General features: G+C 38.4%; 1 protein-coding gene across 6 annotated transcripts in view; it reads left to right on the forward strand.

Annotated features, from left to right (window-relative positions):
• EYA4 (EYA transcriptional coactivator and phosphatase 4) overlaps positions 1 to 19,438 on the forward strand; it is a 253,569-nt gene that overhangs the window by 225,469 nt on the left and 8,662 nt on the right. For all 6 annotated transcript variants that reach the window (XM_054569991.1, XM_054569990.1, XM_054569992.1 and 3 more), the window contains 5 exons: positions 7,055 to 7,144; positions 12,596 to 12,654; positions 12,762 to 12,922; positions 15,202 to 15,316; positions 19,236 to 19,357. In XM_054569991.1, the coding sequence (XP_054425966.1) occupies positions 7,055 to 7,144; positions 12,596 to 12,654; positions 12,762 to 12,922; positions 15,202 to 15,316; positions 19,236 to 19,357 (547 nt within the window). The remainder of the gene's footprint in view (positions 1 to 7,054; positions 7,145 to 12,595; positions 12,655 to 12,761; positions 12,923 to 15,201; positions 15,317 to 19,235; positions 19,358 to 19,438) is intronic.

Here is a 19,438-nt window from a genome sequence, read left to right on the forward strand (position 1 = left end):
GACCTACCTGCTCACTGAGGAACTGATGATCAGATCACTCTGTGAGGCTACGTTCCATAGAAGCCTGTTTTCATCCACAGAATTGACCATGTTGAATAATACTTTACTCAGGGCAATCTAAGAAAAGTGAAAATGTTCTTAGGCTCATATTTTCACATCAAAATGAAAATACCCTTATTGAATTCCATAAAAAACAACTTGGATGACTTTATTTATGGAATTGTTATTTGAATTTTTCTAAAAGTCTTTTGATCTTTGACATTTTTCTTGATATCAGTAAGGAAATTGGCATTGTCTTTTAGCTATTAAGACATTAATATCTTGGCATATTAAGAAATAACTAAGTAAGGGATGTTATATCAGACTCATCTTGTAAAGCTGGGGATCACATGCCACCCAGGCATCACTCGAAGGGGTCAGAGTCAACACTGAGAAACTGGAACTTCACCGCAAAGTATATATTAAAATGGTCAAACTAGGGCTCTACAGATAGACTGCATTCATCTAAGAAATATTTACTTAACACAAGGCAGACTCACTTCCTGCTCTCATGGAGCTTACAAGCAAATGAAATCGTTTCAGAGAGCAATAACTGCTGTGAAGACAAATAAGCTGTGCTTTAGGGATTTGATTTCTTTTGGAGCATTGTGTCATGTACTATGAAGACATGATTTTCTGAAGTTACTCCATAGTGAGGATGCAAAGGAAGTAGTCCAAGTCAGAGAAAAACCTGGACGAAAACTGAACAGTGGCCTCATACAGTCAAATTAAAATTTGCGTTCCCAACACTGCTTACTCATTTTAGACATCTTATACAGAAGCAACACTGTGGAAATCTATTTCTCAGGATGAATCAATTGGTTACTTTTATATTAAACAATCTATACACTGTTATATAGAAAGACTTCTGAAAGCACCAGCTAGATTTTAAATTATAAGATAGTCATGAAGATAAATACTGACTTATACGCATGTAAACCGAGGAAAAGCAATGTGAATTAGGGAGTGATTAGAACTGACCAAGTGTCGGAACCATGATGGGTTGGCACAGTTGACACCATCCATGTCACTGTCTCTCTGGGCACGATGGTTAGAGCTTTCTGGCTTTGGAGGGAGAGTGGACCTGAGTTCAAAATCTGGCTCCATCTGTCTTACTACCCTTGTGCCTTTGGGTAGCTTATTCCATCCTTGTGAGGCCCAGTTATCTTTTTGTAAAATGAGAAGAAGAATAAAAGAACTAATGTGATTAGGAGGGTTAAATGAGTTCATGCGTTAAAACTCAGAACATTCCCTACCACATAGTAAACATTGAATAAATGTAACCTATTTTTTTTGGCTTCGAGGAAATTTGAATGTTAGGGAAACTGGCTGTTTTCTAAAGATTTTTGTGTCTCTTTGTATTTGTTGTTTTATCTCACAATGTAAGATATTCATGGAGCTCAATGTTTAGAGAAGTAGAGGGTGTCTGGAGAGTCATTGTGGGACATATAAAATCACGAATGCAAAATGTGAAAGCCCCAACAATTTTTGCAGTGAGTTTTCACAGTTGTGCTTCCCACTGGCCCTCCACAGCTGAGTGTGCCCACACAGCTCAAGTGGGCCCCAGAACTTCTGGGTTAACTGATGCTTCCTGCTGACTATTTCAACCTTCACTCCCCTCAGACTTTCAAAGCCCCCTCTCAATTCTGCACGAAAGTCCTCCTTCACAAAAAAAAAAAAAGGCAACTGAAATAGTTACTTCTTCATCACATCCTAACTATACCCCCTGCCTTATCTTTATACCTTTACTCCTACCCTAGGACCAGACCCTCTCAGTTGCTCAAGGAATCTACTCCTGAAATGACCTCTTTCACTCCCGAGCCCCCCGTTTCCCATCCTTTGGGATTATTCCTGTCCCCCTAGGCTATGCTGTAGTAGTCGCATCACCAGGAAATCCTCTGGAGCCTATTTTCCAGATTCTGCCCTCTCTCTCTGTTCTTCCTTAGTTTTCAAGTCAAGTGACTCTCAAGTCTAAGGAATGACCTTCCTTCGCCAAATGCGTGGTTTACCTTACTGGGCCCTCACTTGCCTTTGGCCCAGCTGAGTACCCTCTCTCCTTTTTAATACTTGCCTCACTTTACCCCCCTGACCTGGGTCACTCTGCCCCTCACTGTCCCACACTCACTAGGCCCATTTTCCTTCCGCATACATTCCCTGCCACCGCTGTCAGCGCACGGCCAGTCCCCTTGCCTTTTTCAAGTCTCTTCAGCTATCATCCCTGCAGAAAGGTCTTCCCTGTACTTTTCTTTAAACAAGCCATGACCTACCCATGCCGATAGCCTTCTGTATCTGCCAACTCTGATATTTTTTCACCACCTGGAATACTATATATTTGCTGTTTTTATTCATTTGTATATTTATCAGGTAGCTCAACCAGTGATAATATAAACCTCTTAAGGGCAGAGAACTTGCTTATTTGATTCTCTGCTCTTGGCCCAGAATTTGAATACTTCTGATACATAGCAGACACTCAGTAAATATATGCTAAGTAATGGATGTTCCTAAAACCATTCTCCAGTTCCTCCTGAGAGCCCTGACACCCACTGCCTAGCCATCATAGACAAACTTCTCCACTGTTCAATTACCCTTCTGATTCATGACTGAGCTTCATCTCCTGTCACTGATTAAAAGAGTTTATCCCCTAACAAACCCCCTCACTATGTCCACCTTGGTTCATGGAGCAAGTTTGTCTTCCTTCGTCTGTAATGAACTAGCATATCTCTGAGTCTGTGTGTGCAAGTCTACATGTGCTTCAGGTCCCAAAGGAGTAACTGTTCCAAGGACTTCAGTTCCACACACACACACACACACACACACACACACACACACACACACAATTGCTTTCTCTCTGAGATATTTTTATATTGTGTCCCTAAGGGAGGAATTCCAGCTGATGGCCCAGTTCAGGGCAGAGGCCCATAGACAGACAGTCTGGCTCCAATTTATGCTCTGTGCTAACATGGCTAATAGGCGTTAGTATTTAGATATAGAGAAGTGCCGTACTTGAACCTGACTTGGTTGTATGCTGGTAACATCCAGCTTAGAATCTCACATTTAAAAGCCAAGATTTATTCATTTTTTTCATCTTTCTTCTCTCTCCCTCACACACATACACACACACACACACACACACACACGTGCGCACACATGCACACACACACACACACATACACACTCCCCAAATGTCTTGGGAGTAGTTTCAGTATTTTAATAGAGCAGTGCACAGAGTAAGTTGGCAGGAGTTCAGGTTGCCCCATATTAAACTCTGCTGTAGACACTTTGGATCTATTGGAACTGTTATATATGTAAAATATGCATCAGAGCTTGCACAAAACCTTATTGGTGCCTTTATTATCCCACTTTTTTCCTCTGTCCAAGTTTTCACTATCACTTTATTTCAGGCCCTAAACTCAACACTCCCTACAGGTAAACTGAAAACAAAAAGGCAGTACTTCTTGATTCATAAGGTGCCCATAATTCTACAAACATCTAATGAAAATGAGCAAACATCTCTGTATAAAACTTGGGTTCAAGCCAGAAGTACATTTAACTCTCAAATGCCTGCTAAAGCCATGGAACTGAGGGCGCCTGCAGCTCCTTCGCAGTAGTCTGGCCAGGCAGAGGGAGCCCAGCACTGCAGAGACCTTGCTGAAGCCATTCCCACCAAATTCCTGGCCATCTGATTGGACTCTTACATTTGTGGGTCCTTAGCTGGAAAACTGTGGTACTGCCATCTGCTCACTTAAAATCAGCTGTCCCAATGACTTAGTAAGATGGGGGTGGGGGAGAAAGTAAAATCAGATATTTGAAAGCAAACCCTCACTAGGCATTCTCGTAGGAACTAGATCACCACCTCGCGCAGGCATGGTTTTCCTTGGCTTGCAGCATGACTATCCCCAGCTGGCCTGTGCCAAGCCTTTGGCATGGCAGACGAAACACCTCCCTTTCAATAAGCCTTGCTCTTTGGAAGCCTTAAATACAGCTAGTTCACACTCCAGCAAACCTCAAACCTAAACTTTCCCAGTTCACAAATGACATTTTGCCAAAGCGCTCACGGAGTCCTCGCTCTAGGAGAGTGTGTGATGTGGAATCGCCATAGCTTGAAAAACAAACGCACAGCCCCTTCCACTGCCACGGGCCTGCATTCCAGTGTGGTGCTCAAATGCAGTTTCATCATACCATGCGCTGTGCTTGCTTGTTAGAGAATTCTTGTCGGTTTTCTAAAAATTATCTTTGTTTGCATGCTTATCAGGTGCACGAAATGCATTTTTCATGGATTTTCCTATCACTGATTGGGTAACATAGAAAGTGATGTACTTCAGAAGCATGGAATTGATGAAAGTAACAATCAAAGAGGAACAGTATGTTTTCTTCCATCCCCACAAATCTGATCTGTAAATGCAAAGAATGTGAGGCATGAATGTAAGACAGTCAATAATTTTATTTAAAACTTGAAAAAGAGAAACTGGCAAATCCTAGGATATGTATTTAACCAACGTAGTCTCGAGAAGGAAAACGTTTTAAATAAGACATTCTGAACCCCCATCTGAAGTACATATCTGGAGGGCAGCAATCATCAGAAACATACGGAGTGGCGTGGAGCTCGGTTGTATTGTCTTGCATCAGTGAACATTCCTCAAAAGCATAGAGCGTCACTAATGGAATTATATGTTTTCATGCTATAATTACATTTGATTTTTCCTCATATTTTTGTAGACATTTTGCTCATGACTAGACAGAATACCTATAAGCTTTCTATGTTCTCAACCCCCACCCTCAAAGAGAGATAAAGAGGGATTATTTTACAGGAAAAAAAAGACAAATGGAAATTTAAAAAATTCTATTCAACCTTTAAAGATTTTTCTGTCAATAACACCAATAAAAATATGAGCAACAGAAAGAAATAATAAAAAGAAGATGTTTATACTTGGAGATAGAACAAGAGCTCCCTCTGAATTCGGCAAGTTCTTGAGACAAAATGGATGCTTCACATTTTTGTTCTTGTTCTGGAGTGACTATGTGTCGGATAAAATGGAATTGGTTTGATCTTTGGATATGTTGCCCCCAATGAGCCTGCCACTGGAAGACACATGATCCAAGCAGTGCAGTCAAAGTAGAGTCCTCTTTACTAGAGGACGTGAGACCAGGATACCATCAAGTATGTGAACAGTGAACATCTGTTTTTGAGAGGGCAGAATCTCAAGCGATGAAATCCACAGAAGTCTCTGAGGAAAGAGAGATGTAAACAATTAGAAAATTATGTTGACACCTAACATATTAATTATTGTCCTTTCCCATATCAAGTCTTAGTTTTGCTCAATGCACCTCCGTGACCTCTTTCTTTTCTTAGCTTAGCACTCAATTCCTGTTCTCTAGGTTTGAGTCACTACAGAATATGAGGTGACACTCACTTTAAATATGTTTACACTCTACAGTATCCCCCTGAAAGCCTTATGGAAGGAAGCACAGGAAGAAACTTGGTTGTTGCAGGATAGATGTAGAATGAGGAGGGGCCTCTGCTTGCTAAGGGGAATAAGCTTGGGGGTGGATATGAATACTGCTGGGACTGACCTGAGTTGCATGTTCTTATCATAAATTAATGTCAAGTAAGCATTACATTTTCCGAGTTGGAATGTATTTCTTGAAATGCCATTTATTAGAACATTGAAAATACAAGTTTGGTACTCTCCCCTTAAATCCTTACAATCTGACTCCTGGCCCAGTCACTCAACCCAAATCACCTTCTGGGGTCTTCCAAAATAACCTCTCAGCCAAAACCAATAGTCTCCTTCTAGAATTGTCAGCTTTATTCAAAACCATATTCTCCATGCTAACATTAGGTACATTCTGGCCTCAAATTCCAAGGATTTGTTCCTTCTGGGTTTTCTATTTTCTGTATCTTCAGGGTCACACCCATAATAGTTGTCTTTAGAGATCATTCCAGCACTGATCATTCTAAACACAATGTTTGAGCGTGAGTTACTTCCCTTGCCCAATCTCTGAACTCTCCTCACTTTAGAAAGTCTTCTACCTCTTGTTGCCAGGTTTTCAACTGTAGTCAGTCATGGTAAAGTACCAACTCTGGACTTAATTCTTATCCTCATGCTGCTGTATATTATTTTTGTTTCTAGAAACAAAAAAAAAACAAAAACAAAAACAAATATCTTTGACTCCTTGCTAATCCCCTTACTTTCATTAAACTTTTAAATGCGTATATTTTCTACTTAGATTACATTTACGTAATTCATAGTGTTCCTTTCCTTTCGTTATCCGTGAACCCTCTCTCTTCATCCTTAATCAAATGCAGGTTAGACCAAACTGTACATTTATGCAGGTCAGTATCGCCTGTCGATCATAACTAAGTGGCAGTTTCACCATGCGCTGCCCGCTCCTCCCATCCCAGTTCCAGATGTCATTGTTTGCTCAAGTCCTGCAAACATCCAATAGACCTGCTTATCTCCCAGTCCTACTTCTTGTCATGGTTCTTAAAAGGACGTCTTTTCATCTTTTTAAGATGTCTGTTTCGTTCTTCAGCATTCCATCCAATATGTTTCTCCAGAGGACTTTCCGTGGAGTACATGTAAATGGGATCCTGTGAACTAGTTTGTTTTCCTCCTCCTCTTCTCGTGAACCCGTAGCTTCTTGTGAAAATGTGCACTGGGCCATCTTTATGTGTGTATAAAATTCCTATAAATTCACAGATGCATCTCTATATTTATTATGTTCTAGATAAACCCTTTGGAAAGACAGCTTTTTAGATAGCTGGGAAACCTTTTGAGTCTTGGGTAAAAACCATACATCTCCCCATCCCCACAACAATATGCACTGAAAATATTTTTTATTTAACTTTTATTGTATTTTTTCCATTAGCATTTAGTCTCCTTATACCTCCTCCCCCTAGCAATCACCACACTGTCGTCCATGTCCCTGGGTCCTTTTATTATTTAAAATATTTTTAATAATAACTGTATTTACTGAAATTTCCCCTCATTGTGTGTGCTTTTGTTTTCTTCAGGATCCCCCCATGGCTGTAACCCTTGGACTCCGCATGGAGGAAATGATTTTTAATCTTGCTGATACACATTTATTTTTTAATGATTTAGAGGTAAGAATTTTAAAGGGTAAGAATAGTTGTATCCAGCTAATAAAAGTCTTAAATGATTTCTGTAAAACCAGATAACCTCAAGAAAACTGAAAGGTAGAAATTCAGCGTAAGAGAATAGTAAAGCTCCTGTGAAGGGAAAACATTGCACCTGCAAATATAAACAAAAGCTAAATTTAGATAATGAATTATATACATGTACTGGCACATAATTAGAACAATGTCTTAGAAGGTGTGCTCTGCCGACCATACCGTGCACGCCCCTCCGCTGCTCCTCGCCCTTCTGACGTCTCAGCCACCGCCCATCTGCACCTTTGGAATTAGCATCAGCTTTTCCAGGATACAAACCAGGATACCCTTTAGGTTAATAACTGGACAGTACTCACAAATACTAGTCAGGGTGCTAACACGGGTCACTACATTTTGCAGATAACCTGACACCTAATATTAGAAAACAGGATCATTCCTCATTTCCTCCCCTTTTAGATTAAACTGTGGTGCAGCTATTTACATCACACCGCTGACTGGTTTGACTGCATTTGTTTTCTTTTTTTTTTTTTCCCTAACTTTTCTTTCCACTTCCAACCTGAAGTGGAGAGAAAGTAAAGCTACAAAATGAAAGGACCCACGAAAAAAAGCATCAGCATAGCTTAATAGGTACTGTAATAAAGTATACAGTCAGTGTGCTAATGATCAAACTCATTAGGCATTCAGACAATTAAATTTGAAATAACGGAGTAGCTTGGGAGCTAGGCAAGAGTACTTGCCAGTCAAGCACCACTATGCTGAAAGAGATTTCTCTTTCTCTCTTAAAGTGTCATATTTATCATTTATTTTTATCTCATGGTTGCACAGTGGAATAAAAGTGTTTATCTATAATATTATGAATGAAGAGAGAGATTTTTAATACTGAACTCTCACCTTATGTTCAACATTTTATATTGGACTCTCCATTAATTAACAACCTTTTGAAATTAATATGTTCACCACATTATTTTGTAGCAGCAGAACTGTTGGGTTCACAAGCGTAAATGTAAGGTTACCTGTTAGCTAAGTGGAAGAGCTGGGATTTGAAACCCTGAGTCTTGTCTTACTGCTGCCTGCATCCATGCCGAAATTCACAGAAGCACCTGAGAAAGAAAAGCCAAGTTAGTATTCAATGAGGTTTTTTTTAATTGACAAGGCGTTAAATCCAATTCTAGTTACAGCTGAGACGTAAGAGCAAAACTTGTGTTGTTCAGTATACCCTGTAAATGTGTGTGCTGGCAACCTGTGTAATAGCATTTTGTCCTTTTCTGTTCAGTGAGTCACTATTTTTACCAGTAATAAAATCACTGTCTGTTTAAAGAGGTTTTATTTTTTTCTTTAATGGACATATGAAAGATTAGTATTTCTAGGCAACTGTTCCAGTTTCATAGTAAGAAATAATAATCACCTCTCTAAAACCTGATTTAAAGTAATCGTGCTACTGATCCCTGTCTAGTGTACAGAATGATTTTTATATATATATATATATATATATATATATATATATATATACACACACACACACACACACACATGATAATAGGAAACACATTTTAACCTTTTTTGAAACTTGAATTTTTTATATAGAGTGATAACTTCTTAGGGTGGTTTTTCTGTTGGTTAAAATGGATTAGCCTCATTCTAAAGAGAATTCTAAGATTATTAGTCCTTTCAAACCTGTAAAAGACAAAAAAAGGGAAGTTTTATGGGCTTTATCCAAATTTTATAGTTTTTATTTCATTTTATTAATTATTTTTTACTAGAAATAAATGGAATAAATTACCCATTAGCTATTTTACTGGCACATTGGAAGACAGATGGAATAAATTTGCCACCCAACTTTTAACACAATGCTAAAGTGAGAAAGTGAAAGTAGCATATAATGAATTTGCAGATACCTTCATTAAGTTTGACGTGAATATTTGCATATCAGAAACATGTGCTGAGCTATGGTGTTTTAAGCATTTTAATTTGGGGTTAAATACTATACAAAATATATGTTAAAATACCTGGCAAGATCTTTGGTAAAAATATCAACTGAGAACATACTGGTATTGACTTTCTTTCTTTGATTATAGCTTTTTAGTTATGTTTTAGTTATGTGATAAAAATTTTATTTGATTCAAACACTAAAACTTAGTATTCAACATTACTGTACTTAATAAAAAAATGATTGGGCCTCTTGCATATAAATTGACTTCTCATATAGGCACATACACACACATGCCACACGCACGCCTGCCCATTCAAATGAAGTGCGCAAGGAGATTCAAAAGCTTATTACTGACTTAAAGTGAGATAAATACTAAAACAAACAAAACCTAAACAATAGCTCTCAAGATCATTCAATACCATTGCATACATATCCACTATCCTTCTGCATCTGACTCGAAAGGGCAACTTTACTTTCACCCAAGTTTTATTTCAGTAAACCTCTTCTAAGCAAAGAGTGTCACAGGCTTCATAGCTGATAGGAAGCTATTTTTGCTTCTGACAAAGAGGAGAATTCCTCAAGAGAGTAACTCCATCGTTAGCCTATTATGATTTTTTTCCTTGTGTATTTAATCTCTCAAGGTTTCTTTTCCTAACCTAAAAATCTAATTTGAGCCTCAAATCCTTCAATAGATACTGCAACATATGTAGTAGCAGCTGCTTTCGCATAATTCCTCAGAAGATACAAATGTAAATCCCCCTAATAGACACTTGACTACATCCTGCCCAACTGCAGGGAAGGCAAATGCTCGCCCTGCTCCCCTCAGGAAGAGAGTGCTCTGTTTAAATAAAATGTTTTTTCAGTTAAAATAACTTCCAGAAAGAGGAGGCACCGGGGAGCTCTGGCTCACAAAAGTGAGAGAAGACTGCTGTGGATTATAATTGATAAAGATCGGTGACAACTTTGTGGTCACCTTATAAAATAGAATTAAAAAATTTAAGATTAGTACCAGAATCAGACAAATGTTTGCGTTCTTATACTGAAGTTTGCTAAAGCCAAAGCATTGCACTGTTTTTAGGATTTCAGGTTTTGGTCAAAATGATTCCTGCAAAGTTCCTCTGAGTGAAAACTAATTGAAGAACAATTATTTAGATTTTTCTAAAAAATGTAAGTGATTGAAGTTCAGGTTTCTTTCACTGGACTGTAATTCTCGGGCAAGAGTCCAGAATCAACAAGCATAGCTAACTAGGCATAAATTTAAAGAGAAGTTCCATTTGGAAAAGCCTCAAACATAACTTCAAATATGAAGCTCATGGTCCAATAAGTTTGATATACTGATGTCCTCAGGAGTAAAAAAATAAGTTTTGGGGCAAAACATATAAATTAATCATGTGAGTTAATACTTGAAATGTCAGAAGAATTTCTCTAAAAATTAGGATGAGAGGATATTAAATATAGAAATAACATCTAATTACCAGGGTAAGTCATAAAAATTTCCTCCAAACTTTTTTTGGATATTATTAGTTCGTTTAAAAGAGAGACAGCCATGGAAATTATTTGCATGATGAAAGCTTTTAGACCTCAGGTAGAAATGAGCAGCTTCACGTACTGCCATTTCAGTGGGGATTTAATTCAGTCTTCATGCTCACTGAGAATGTCACCATCTCTAAGTAAGAAATAATCCTTGTCATCTAGAATGACTTTGCTGCCTCCATATTTTGGGAGAAGAAATTTATTTCCAACTTTCATGCTAACTAGCTAAATCTTTTCACTCTTTCCTTTAGAGCCCCAACAGCTACTCCTGCTGCTTGCCGTCCCATTCCCTGAGACGTTTCTGGAAGCATTAGTGCCTCCTTTGGCTAAAGTTTGGGCTGTACTTTACAAAACGGGGAGGAAGCTTTCACAATGCCCGTCCTGCCCAGACTCCTGGGGCTCGGACTTCTTACCCGTTCTCTGCCCCTCCCCTCCACTCTTGATATAAATATCTTCTTAGAGTTCTTACCATATAGGATATTGTTTTCTATCACCATAGCTTTGTGTTAGAAAATTTAAATGACTGTGGACATTCTGTCAAGGACTATAATTTGTCTAGACTTCTGCCATTTATTCAACAAAGAATTGTTGAGTGATTACTCCGTGACAGATGGCACCTCAAGTTGGGGGTGTGTAACCGGGTGACCCAAACCCCCCCTCAAGGAGCTTGCAGTCGCGTTAGCTTTCCTGGGCCCTTTCCTACCTGTAAACATAGGCGGAGATTTATTTAAAATGTACCAAACCCATAATTTTTGTAAATCATATGAACATTTAAAATTAATTTACCTGTATTTTCAACCTATGTACTAAAATTGTACTGATTGAACTAGTCATTAAGGTTTTTATATTTGAAAAGAAGCTGGTGTGAAAAGCTGGAAATGAGATATTAAATATCTCACTACCAGATATTTTGAAGTCCTATAATGAGTATAAATAGTAGATGGAAAGGCTTTTCTCTTTCGGATGGCATCCTATTTTCAAAGTTTATACTTTTTTAAATTGGTTTTGAATGGTAAGCACTATGCATATAGTCAGAATCTGAGAGAATGACTGAAATAATTTGAGGGAGAAAGAAGTAACCCAAAAGGTTAAATTATATTTAATCCAAGGTTGATAAGTACTAGGTATATTAAATGCTTTAGCCAGACCTTAGGTCATGTACAATACTAAAGAAGAACAATAAAGAAGAACTGAGTTCTTACACAGAAAAGTTGCCGTTTGTTCTGAACACACTGTGATTTAAATGCAGGCCCATTGTTGAGTATCCACACCTAAAGTTTATAGCACATTGGGTGTGGTAAATCCTAATTATTTCCCTTTATGTTTAAGCATTTTTTTTTTTTTTAGTTTAAAGAGTTTAAAACTTGGGCAACATCGGTTTCTGTGGTTAGTAACTCTTTTTTTTTTCCCTGTGTTAAAAGACCAGGACTTAAAATAACACCAATATGGTTCTTTCGTGGTATCTCTGGCCCAGCGCAATGCAGGAAGTCATAGAAATCTCACAGAGCACTATAATCATCAAGCCCCTCAGCAAATAATAAATAATAGTAACCACCTGAGGTGCTCAGACCAAACAATTCCATGCATCCTCAGATTAGCTTTGCTTTAGTACTTCAGTAGCACAACAGAAATGGAGACATGGCTGAAAGAGTACACCAGTGATTATTATAAAGATTTAAAAGAGAATATATCAATAATCTTAAGACTAAAATTATTTTTCAAATTGCTCTAAAGAAACCCACATGCCATATGTTTTCAGGCCCCTTTTTATGACACTCTTCTGGGTTTAGGTTTTACAGACTAGAAATGGTGACCTTTCTCAGCAGGAGATGATGGCATACATGGGCAAATGCTGCCCTCTGCTGGCCGTAGCCTGATAAAAATGGAAAGTCGGCAAAACCTTCAAACATGGTGCCAAGTGTCATTTGAAAAACAAATAACTTTTCTCATGTTTTTAACAGGAGTGTGATCAAGTTCATATAGATGATGTTTCCTCTGATGATAATGGGCAAGACTTAAGGTAAGTCATGCCTTTTAGTATGCTATTTCCTACAGAAATTCAACTATGGAGTTTTGCACATGTAATTATTTCTTTTATCTCTTTTTAATATATTTTGGGTGTTGCAGTACCTACAGTTTTGCAACTGATGGCTTCCATGCAGCTGCAAGTAGTGCAAACCTTTGTTTGCCAACAGGTGTAAGAGGAGGGGTTGACTGGATGAGGAAGTTGGCTTTTCGTTACAGAAGAGTAAAAGAATTATACAACACCTACAAGAACAATGTCGGAGGTATGCGCAGCTTTTTAAATCTAATAAAGACACTAGAGATAGAGGTAGAATTTGAACTGTAGTTCCATGTTCCATATTAGAGACAATCCTACCATGAAATAAATTATCAAGAGCTCATATTGACCTACATTGATCCAGAATTTAATGGATCAATGGAGTGGGAGTGGGGGGAAATATAACTGCCAAATAAAATGTGAAGCTTGGTCAAAAGCATTGGGAAATTTACTATTCCCAGATATTTGGTCAAGATTAACAGAAGGACCGTTAGTTTACCTTCTTCAGCGACCAGTGAAAACCAGACACAGGAACCGGTTGAGGCAGTGCAAAGACCTGCACGGACAGGAGCGCCTGTCTTGGAAACACAACTGTTAGCAATCAGTACTTTCTGGGATCCTATCAGAAATAAATATAAACAATCATTTTTTATCATTTTGAAGACTTCGAGAAGTCTGTTTTATTCTTTAAAAAATTTCATGTTATCTGACAATATATCTTTCCCACGTATAATGGGAACTATGGTTATCATGGTTTTTAAACATCCGAATACTTTGTAGGTATCATCCCAATCATTCTGTACTCATCCATACCTTACAGGTGATAGCAAAACGTGTGACATCAGAACTAAGATCTAGCATGTGTTTCACAATGTAATAAACCTTGATGATCTCTCTTATTAGGATCAATTTTGGGTCAAGATCCTAAGGTTAGCCAAGAGGTCACATAAGAGTTTTCTCTCAGGGTATTTTCGTTTCTTTTTTTAGAATGGGGGGCGGGGAAGGATGAATGAGGAGCATAAACTGGAATTAAAATTAAATGAGACAGCTAAGTACACTTGTACATACTCTGTGTATATACTCATATATCCACATACATGTCATAGAATACAGTACAGGAAATAAAATGTTTATCTATAGTATCTGGGTTGCACACACCCATACTCACCAGGAAAGTGGGGCTGTGGGTTCATTCGCCTTGTCCCCAGACCCTTGCTAGCCTTGAGGTGCATAACAGATGCTCCACAGATACTCAATAACTATGAAGAGAAGAAAAAATGCAGAACCATAGACAATAATAATGTTAGAGCCAAAAGGGAGCTTCCATAGGAAAACCTTCATTTGCACGTGAGAAGGAGGCCCCTGCAGGCCGCTGGTTTGTCCTGGGCTCAAGGGAGACAACCCAGGTTTCCGAATTCGTTCTACTGCTCTATACAAAACACTTTGATAAAACCAAGTAAACAGGCATTATATTTCAAACGGATTGTGGGTGATATGTTTAATTTTAAAATAAATACCCTTTTGGAAAATCTGAATTCTTAACATTCAGGAATGTTATTATTTCCTCTCTGAAGAGTATTACTAAAATTATTTCAAAGTTAACAAGATTACTAATAAATAATCTTAGATCTTAAAAAGTATAAACAAGTCTATGTTCTGTGACACATTCAGCATCTCTGTATTGGGATAAAGACAAGTGAGACTGTCCAGAAACTATAAATTTTCATTTAAAAAAATTATTCACCTATATATGTGTTTCTGGTATACTGAAATGCAATTAAAATAAGAAACTTTCTTTTGTAATTGATTTACACATCTTGTTTTACCGTAAAAGGAAGGGCTTGAGTAAAAAAATTAACATGCCTACTTCTTTTCTTACCATAACTTCAGTATAGTCTTTAACCATTGTCTGAAACTGTGTCATCTACTTTAGGATTTTCAACACAATATTCTTAACTTCTTATAGAAGAAAATATTTGTCCTAGCTTTAGTATCAATATTAGAAACATTTCTATAAACTACATATGAAAATGCCATTATATCCGTTTCAAAGTGGTAATGATTGTGATTATTAAGAAGCTAAGCATTTCCAGACAGACTCCCTGAGGTATTGCTGCCCTTAGGTGAGGCTGGAAGCCCCTGACCTGTCCTCCAGACCTGCGGCCTCACAGGCCGGAGCGGGGCCCAGACGCGGGAGCCGGTCAGAGCGCCTCGGGAGATGGGCATCCCTGGTGCCACATTCTGGGTTCAGGGAGGGCGGAGGCTGTGACTCCCTTGTCAAGTACAGCCCAGTACCTGACATCTAGAAGTCGTTCAATAAATATTTGTGGAAAGAATAACCAGATAATTCTGAAATGAAGGATCAGTATCAATATCAATTAGACATCTCTCCGTTCCTGATATAGGCTGAAATAGAAACTATCTGAAACGAGACAGAAAGGAGACAACCTGGGTACTCTGGGAAAACGCTCAGCTCTTGACTCCGCCTTGCTTTCGCTGTTGCAGGACTCCTTGGCCCGGCCAAGAGAGATGCGTGGCTGCAGTTGAGGGCAGAGATCGAAGGCCTGACAGACTCCTGGCTAACGAATGCACTTAAGTCTTTATCAATTATTAGTACTAGGTAAGTGGTGTGGCTACAGTTTCTGTATTTATTGTATTGAAGATACAGTACTAATAACACAACGTATATAAAAATGTTTTAATTCCTAGACTGCTTTAGCTTCTGAAGGGACCTAACAGCTCACTTAGTCCCATGACTTTTAGTGTGTGTGTGTGTGTGTGTGTGTATGTGTGTGTGTGTTTTGGGGTGAAGGATGTGGGTTGCCATTTCTCAGGATAACGGGGAGATCCCATCTCTCTACCCTTCTTTCCTCATAACCACTAATAATCCCCCCAGGAAAATCATGTGACTTCTAATAAAAAAAGATATCGCTGTTGGTGACAAAGTACAAGAGATGATGGCACAAATAAAACTATACTGTTTATGCGAAGAGTGGATATTTTTAAGTCTTTATGTCATTATAGATAATACACATGACTTAAATGCATCAAAAAAGGAAGAGAAAAGTCTTGAAAAATTGTAACCTTTGGGTTTTTTGAACTAAACAGTGAAGTACTGACTTGTTAGTCTCAATAATGTAATTGAATAGACATAACTAGTTGAGCACTATGTGCCATAAATGCTAATGAATAAAGTGATACAAAGCTGGAAAAACATAGCCAGTAGGGTGAGGATGAATCTTGGTACTATTTAAAGCATGCTTAGCAAACTGGGAGTAATACAAAATTCACACAAAAAGAGGGTTTTTGGACTGACTGAGTCAGGATACAGAAAAACCTTGGGAGGGTAAAAGGAGAGTCCAATATCGAGAATAAGGAGGTAAATGGGTGTGTGTCAAACCCTGCGCATCCCTTCTATCCACAAACTGACCGTGACCAGCAACTGCCCTGATAACGCAGCCTAAATGGGGAGGGGGGAGAGTAGCTTCCTGAGTCAGACTGGAGAAGCCAGGACAGAGCACTTCGCTCAGTTCTGGGCACCACATTCCAGTGGGCAGTGACACGTTTGAAGCATCTTGTGTCCAAATGGCCAGAGGGTTTAAGCTGTGGAAACCACATGAAAGGAACAGCTGGAGGGAGAAACCACGGAGTTTAGTCTGCAGAAGAGTCATGTGTGGAACAATACTACCGATTCAACTGTTTGACATGTTAGGCTGAAAATGAATTACGTTTCTCTGTGTCTGTGAAGAGGGAATTAGAACGGCTGAGTCGGAAAGGAGGTTCTTGCTCCACATGAGGACGAATTGTCTGAGAGTTACAGATGCTTTGATAATGAGACTTGCTGTCTCTGGATCTCTGCAACGGGTGACATGGAGACCAACGGTCAAGGGAGCTGGGATGTGAGGACGTCCGAGCCCCTGCAATTGTGTGCGATGTGTCATGGAATGAGCATTTCTCTGGGGAGGAGCCCAACAACTTTTTTTATTTCTAAAAAGAGGTCTCCTAGATAGTTAAAACCAAAAAAAAAGTTTCCTTATTATATAGAGTATATACATGGTACATATAATGTAATTGCATGGAGACTATTATTAAACACATGGCCTTAAAAGAACTACATGGGTGTGTGATTTTCAAGAAATAAAGTATCACAAGGAAATGAAGGGAAATAGAAGTCACTACACACCGAGGACTGAAGTACCATGAAATCTGCTAAGTTATCCACATGTATTACCCTCATGGTAATTTTCACAAAACATCTGGATATCAGAAAAACAGATGCTTATACAAAACATTGCTGAATTAGGGATCAGAGCTTTTAGCAAAGTTTGTACCCCCTGACTCTACGTTTTATTCTATTAATATAGTCAGAGGGCATAATCAAATGTATAGGAAAGAATTCATATGTAAGTTAGCATTATTTATAATATTGAGAAATCAAAAACATCTAAGTAACCCAGCTTAACTTTAAAAAATGATGGGGTAGCCACATGAAAGAGTAGTTTGCACACATTGTGTTTTGCTGGGAGAAGGGAAATAATAGTATGACAAATGAGTAGGCTCATGCTATAAAGAAATGAAAAAAGTAGAATGCAAAATGATATGCATAGTATGATCTGAATGGGAAAAAATCTATGTGTAAACAGAAACTCTGTTAAATGTACAGAATGGGAAGAACAGTTACTACCTCGGGATGGTTAAATAATTGATGCTTTTCGTTTTCTTCTTTATATTTGTCTGTATTTTACAAATATGTAATACAGTTTATAAATATATGCAATGTTTGTAATTTAAACATTATAATGTATTATTAAAAATTGCATATAAATATATCCAATGTTAGTAATTTAACAAAGAAATTATGTAAGTTTGACTGTTGCAGTATAAGACATAAAACTAGACTTCAAATCTACGTCTCTGAACTAAGAAGTCTTTGCTTTATTTTATTCCAGCAAGTTTTCATCCCATAATCTTCATTCATATATGACACTGAATACCATCTTGTTTTGACAAAATATTATGTAAAACTTTAAGTGTCACAATATAGTAATGTGTTTATATATTATTATCCATAATTTGCCATTGTTTGGGAGTTTCTCTCTGATAATAGGCAAACGGGATCTTTATGTCCTCAGTAAAATTTAGGATTACATTCATGATATTTATTAAACTTCTACCTCTAGAACTCTTTGTTTCTTGATCTTATATAAGTTGATGACCTCCTCATTTGCTTCCAGGAATTAGAGCTCCTATTATAAATAAAATCAGATGTCTGTGGAGATCATTTAGAAATGAAAATCTTATAAAAGGTTCTAATTACAAAGGTGTTGTAGTTGTTTTTGAGTAAATTGTAGTCTTTCCTTACAAATGATATATCTAAAGAACCTATGCATAGTAGTAAGTGTACTGAGGGCTACATCATACATACCCATGGTGAATTAGCAGGTGACTTGCTCTTCCAAGTTACCATTAAGGCCCGGTTTCTGGAAATAAATCTAGAGAACCCTAGAGAATGTTTTACAGCCCTCACAAATATGTGTGAAAGGCTCAGGATACAGAATATCTAATAGAGAAAGGTTCATAACGATATGCCTTCCAACTCCCCATTTCACAGGCGTGGTTTGGAGTCCCACAAAGCAGGGTGGTTCCGTCCCCCTGCCGTCCCTCCTCCCCAGATCGCTGACTCACAGCGGCTCCCCCTCTCTGGGTGTTGCTTCCTCTCCCTCCACCCTACTATTCTCATGAAAGTAATAGCTGTAAATTTCAGGGTGGGAGTCACACTCTCAAAGGGAGGAGTGTTTATAGAGGATTAAACCTTTAGCCATTCGACACAATTTGCCTTTGTTGTCGCTGAAGAGAAGAATCAGGGATTCAGCCCCCTCTGTACTAAACAAGGATCCCCTCCATTTTTTTCTCCTTCAGGATCCATCACCATCGGTCAGGCCCTTGATTGGGACTCTCTTTGGTTTTATTAATACAAAACCCAGAAACGCCTGTTACGCACCCTCTCACTTTCTGTCTGCCTATGTCCTCTACTTTCCCAGGGTCTGAAAATGGAGACACTGAGTCCTATCGCCCTAAAAAATACTTGCTCTGATCAATTGATCGATTGATTGATTTTTGCCCCGAATGCTTTTAAAAAACAAAGATAGGCCACCCTCCCTCTGATAACCTTCTCATGGCTGCTAAAGGCTGAGGGAGGTGTTCTTCTCTGAGGTTCCACAGGGACCTGAGGAGTATTTATAATATTACAGAGCAGACATAATATCACAGTTGTCTGTTTACTTGTCTCTCTCCACATCCCTCTTGTGATCAAGAGGGAGAGAAAAACATATTTGTGGCTTCTTTTTTCCCATTTTCTTCTATGTTCCCCATTTTGGGAGGTATTTCTAGCACCTGTCATGGTGCCTACCAGGTGGTAGGCACTCCGAGAAGGATAGAAGACTAGCTTATGCAGAGACCACAGGGAAAGTTTAAAATCTGTACTAACAGAATCTATTTAGTATTAGAAAACAAATATGCGTATTTCCTCCCTATCTTAGGAGTAACTGCGTAAATGTCTTGGTAACGACAACCCAACTGATCCCAGCACTCGCGAAGGTTCTGCTCTATAGTTTAGGAGGTGCTTTCCCCATTGAGAATATTTACAGTGCAACTAAAATAGGTAAGACAATTACTTCTAAAATCTTGGCGAAATGTGTTCACTTCTTTGGGGGGATTTTCTTGATGTGTGTCTCTGAATGAT

The sequence above is a fragment of the Pteronotus mesoamericanus genome, unplaced genomic scaffold, assembly GCF_021234165.1.
Source record: "Pteronotus mesoamericanus isolate MK-2021 breed Mesoamerican mustached bat unplaced genomic scaffold, CSHL_Meso_final contig_20, whole genome shotgun sequence".
Taxonomy (NCBI): Eukaryota; Metazoa; Chordata; class Mammalia; order Chiroptera; family Mormoopidae; genus Pteronotus; species Pteronotus mesoamericanus.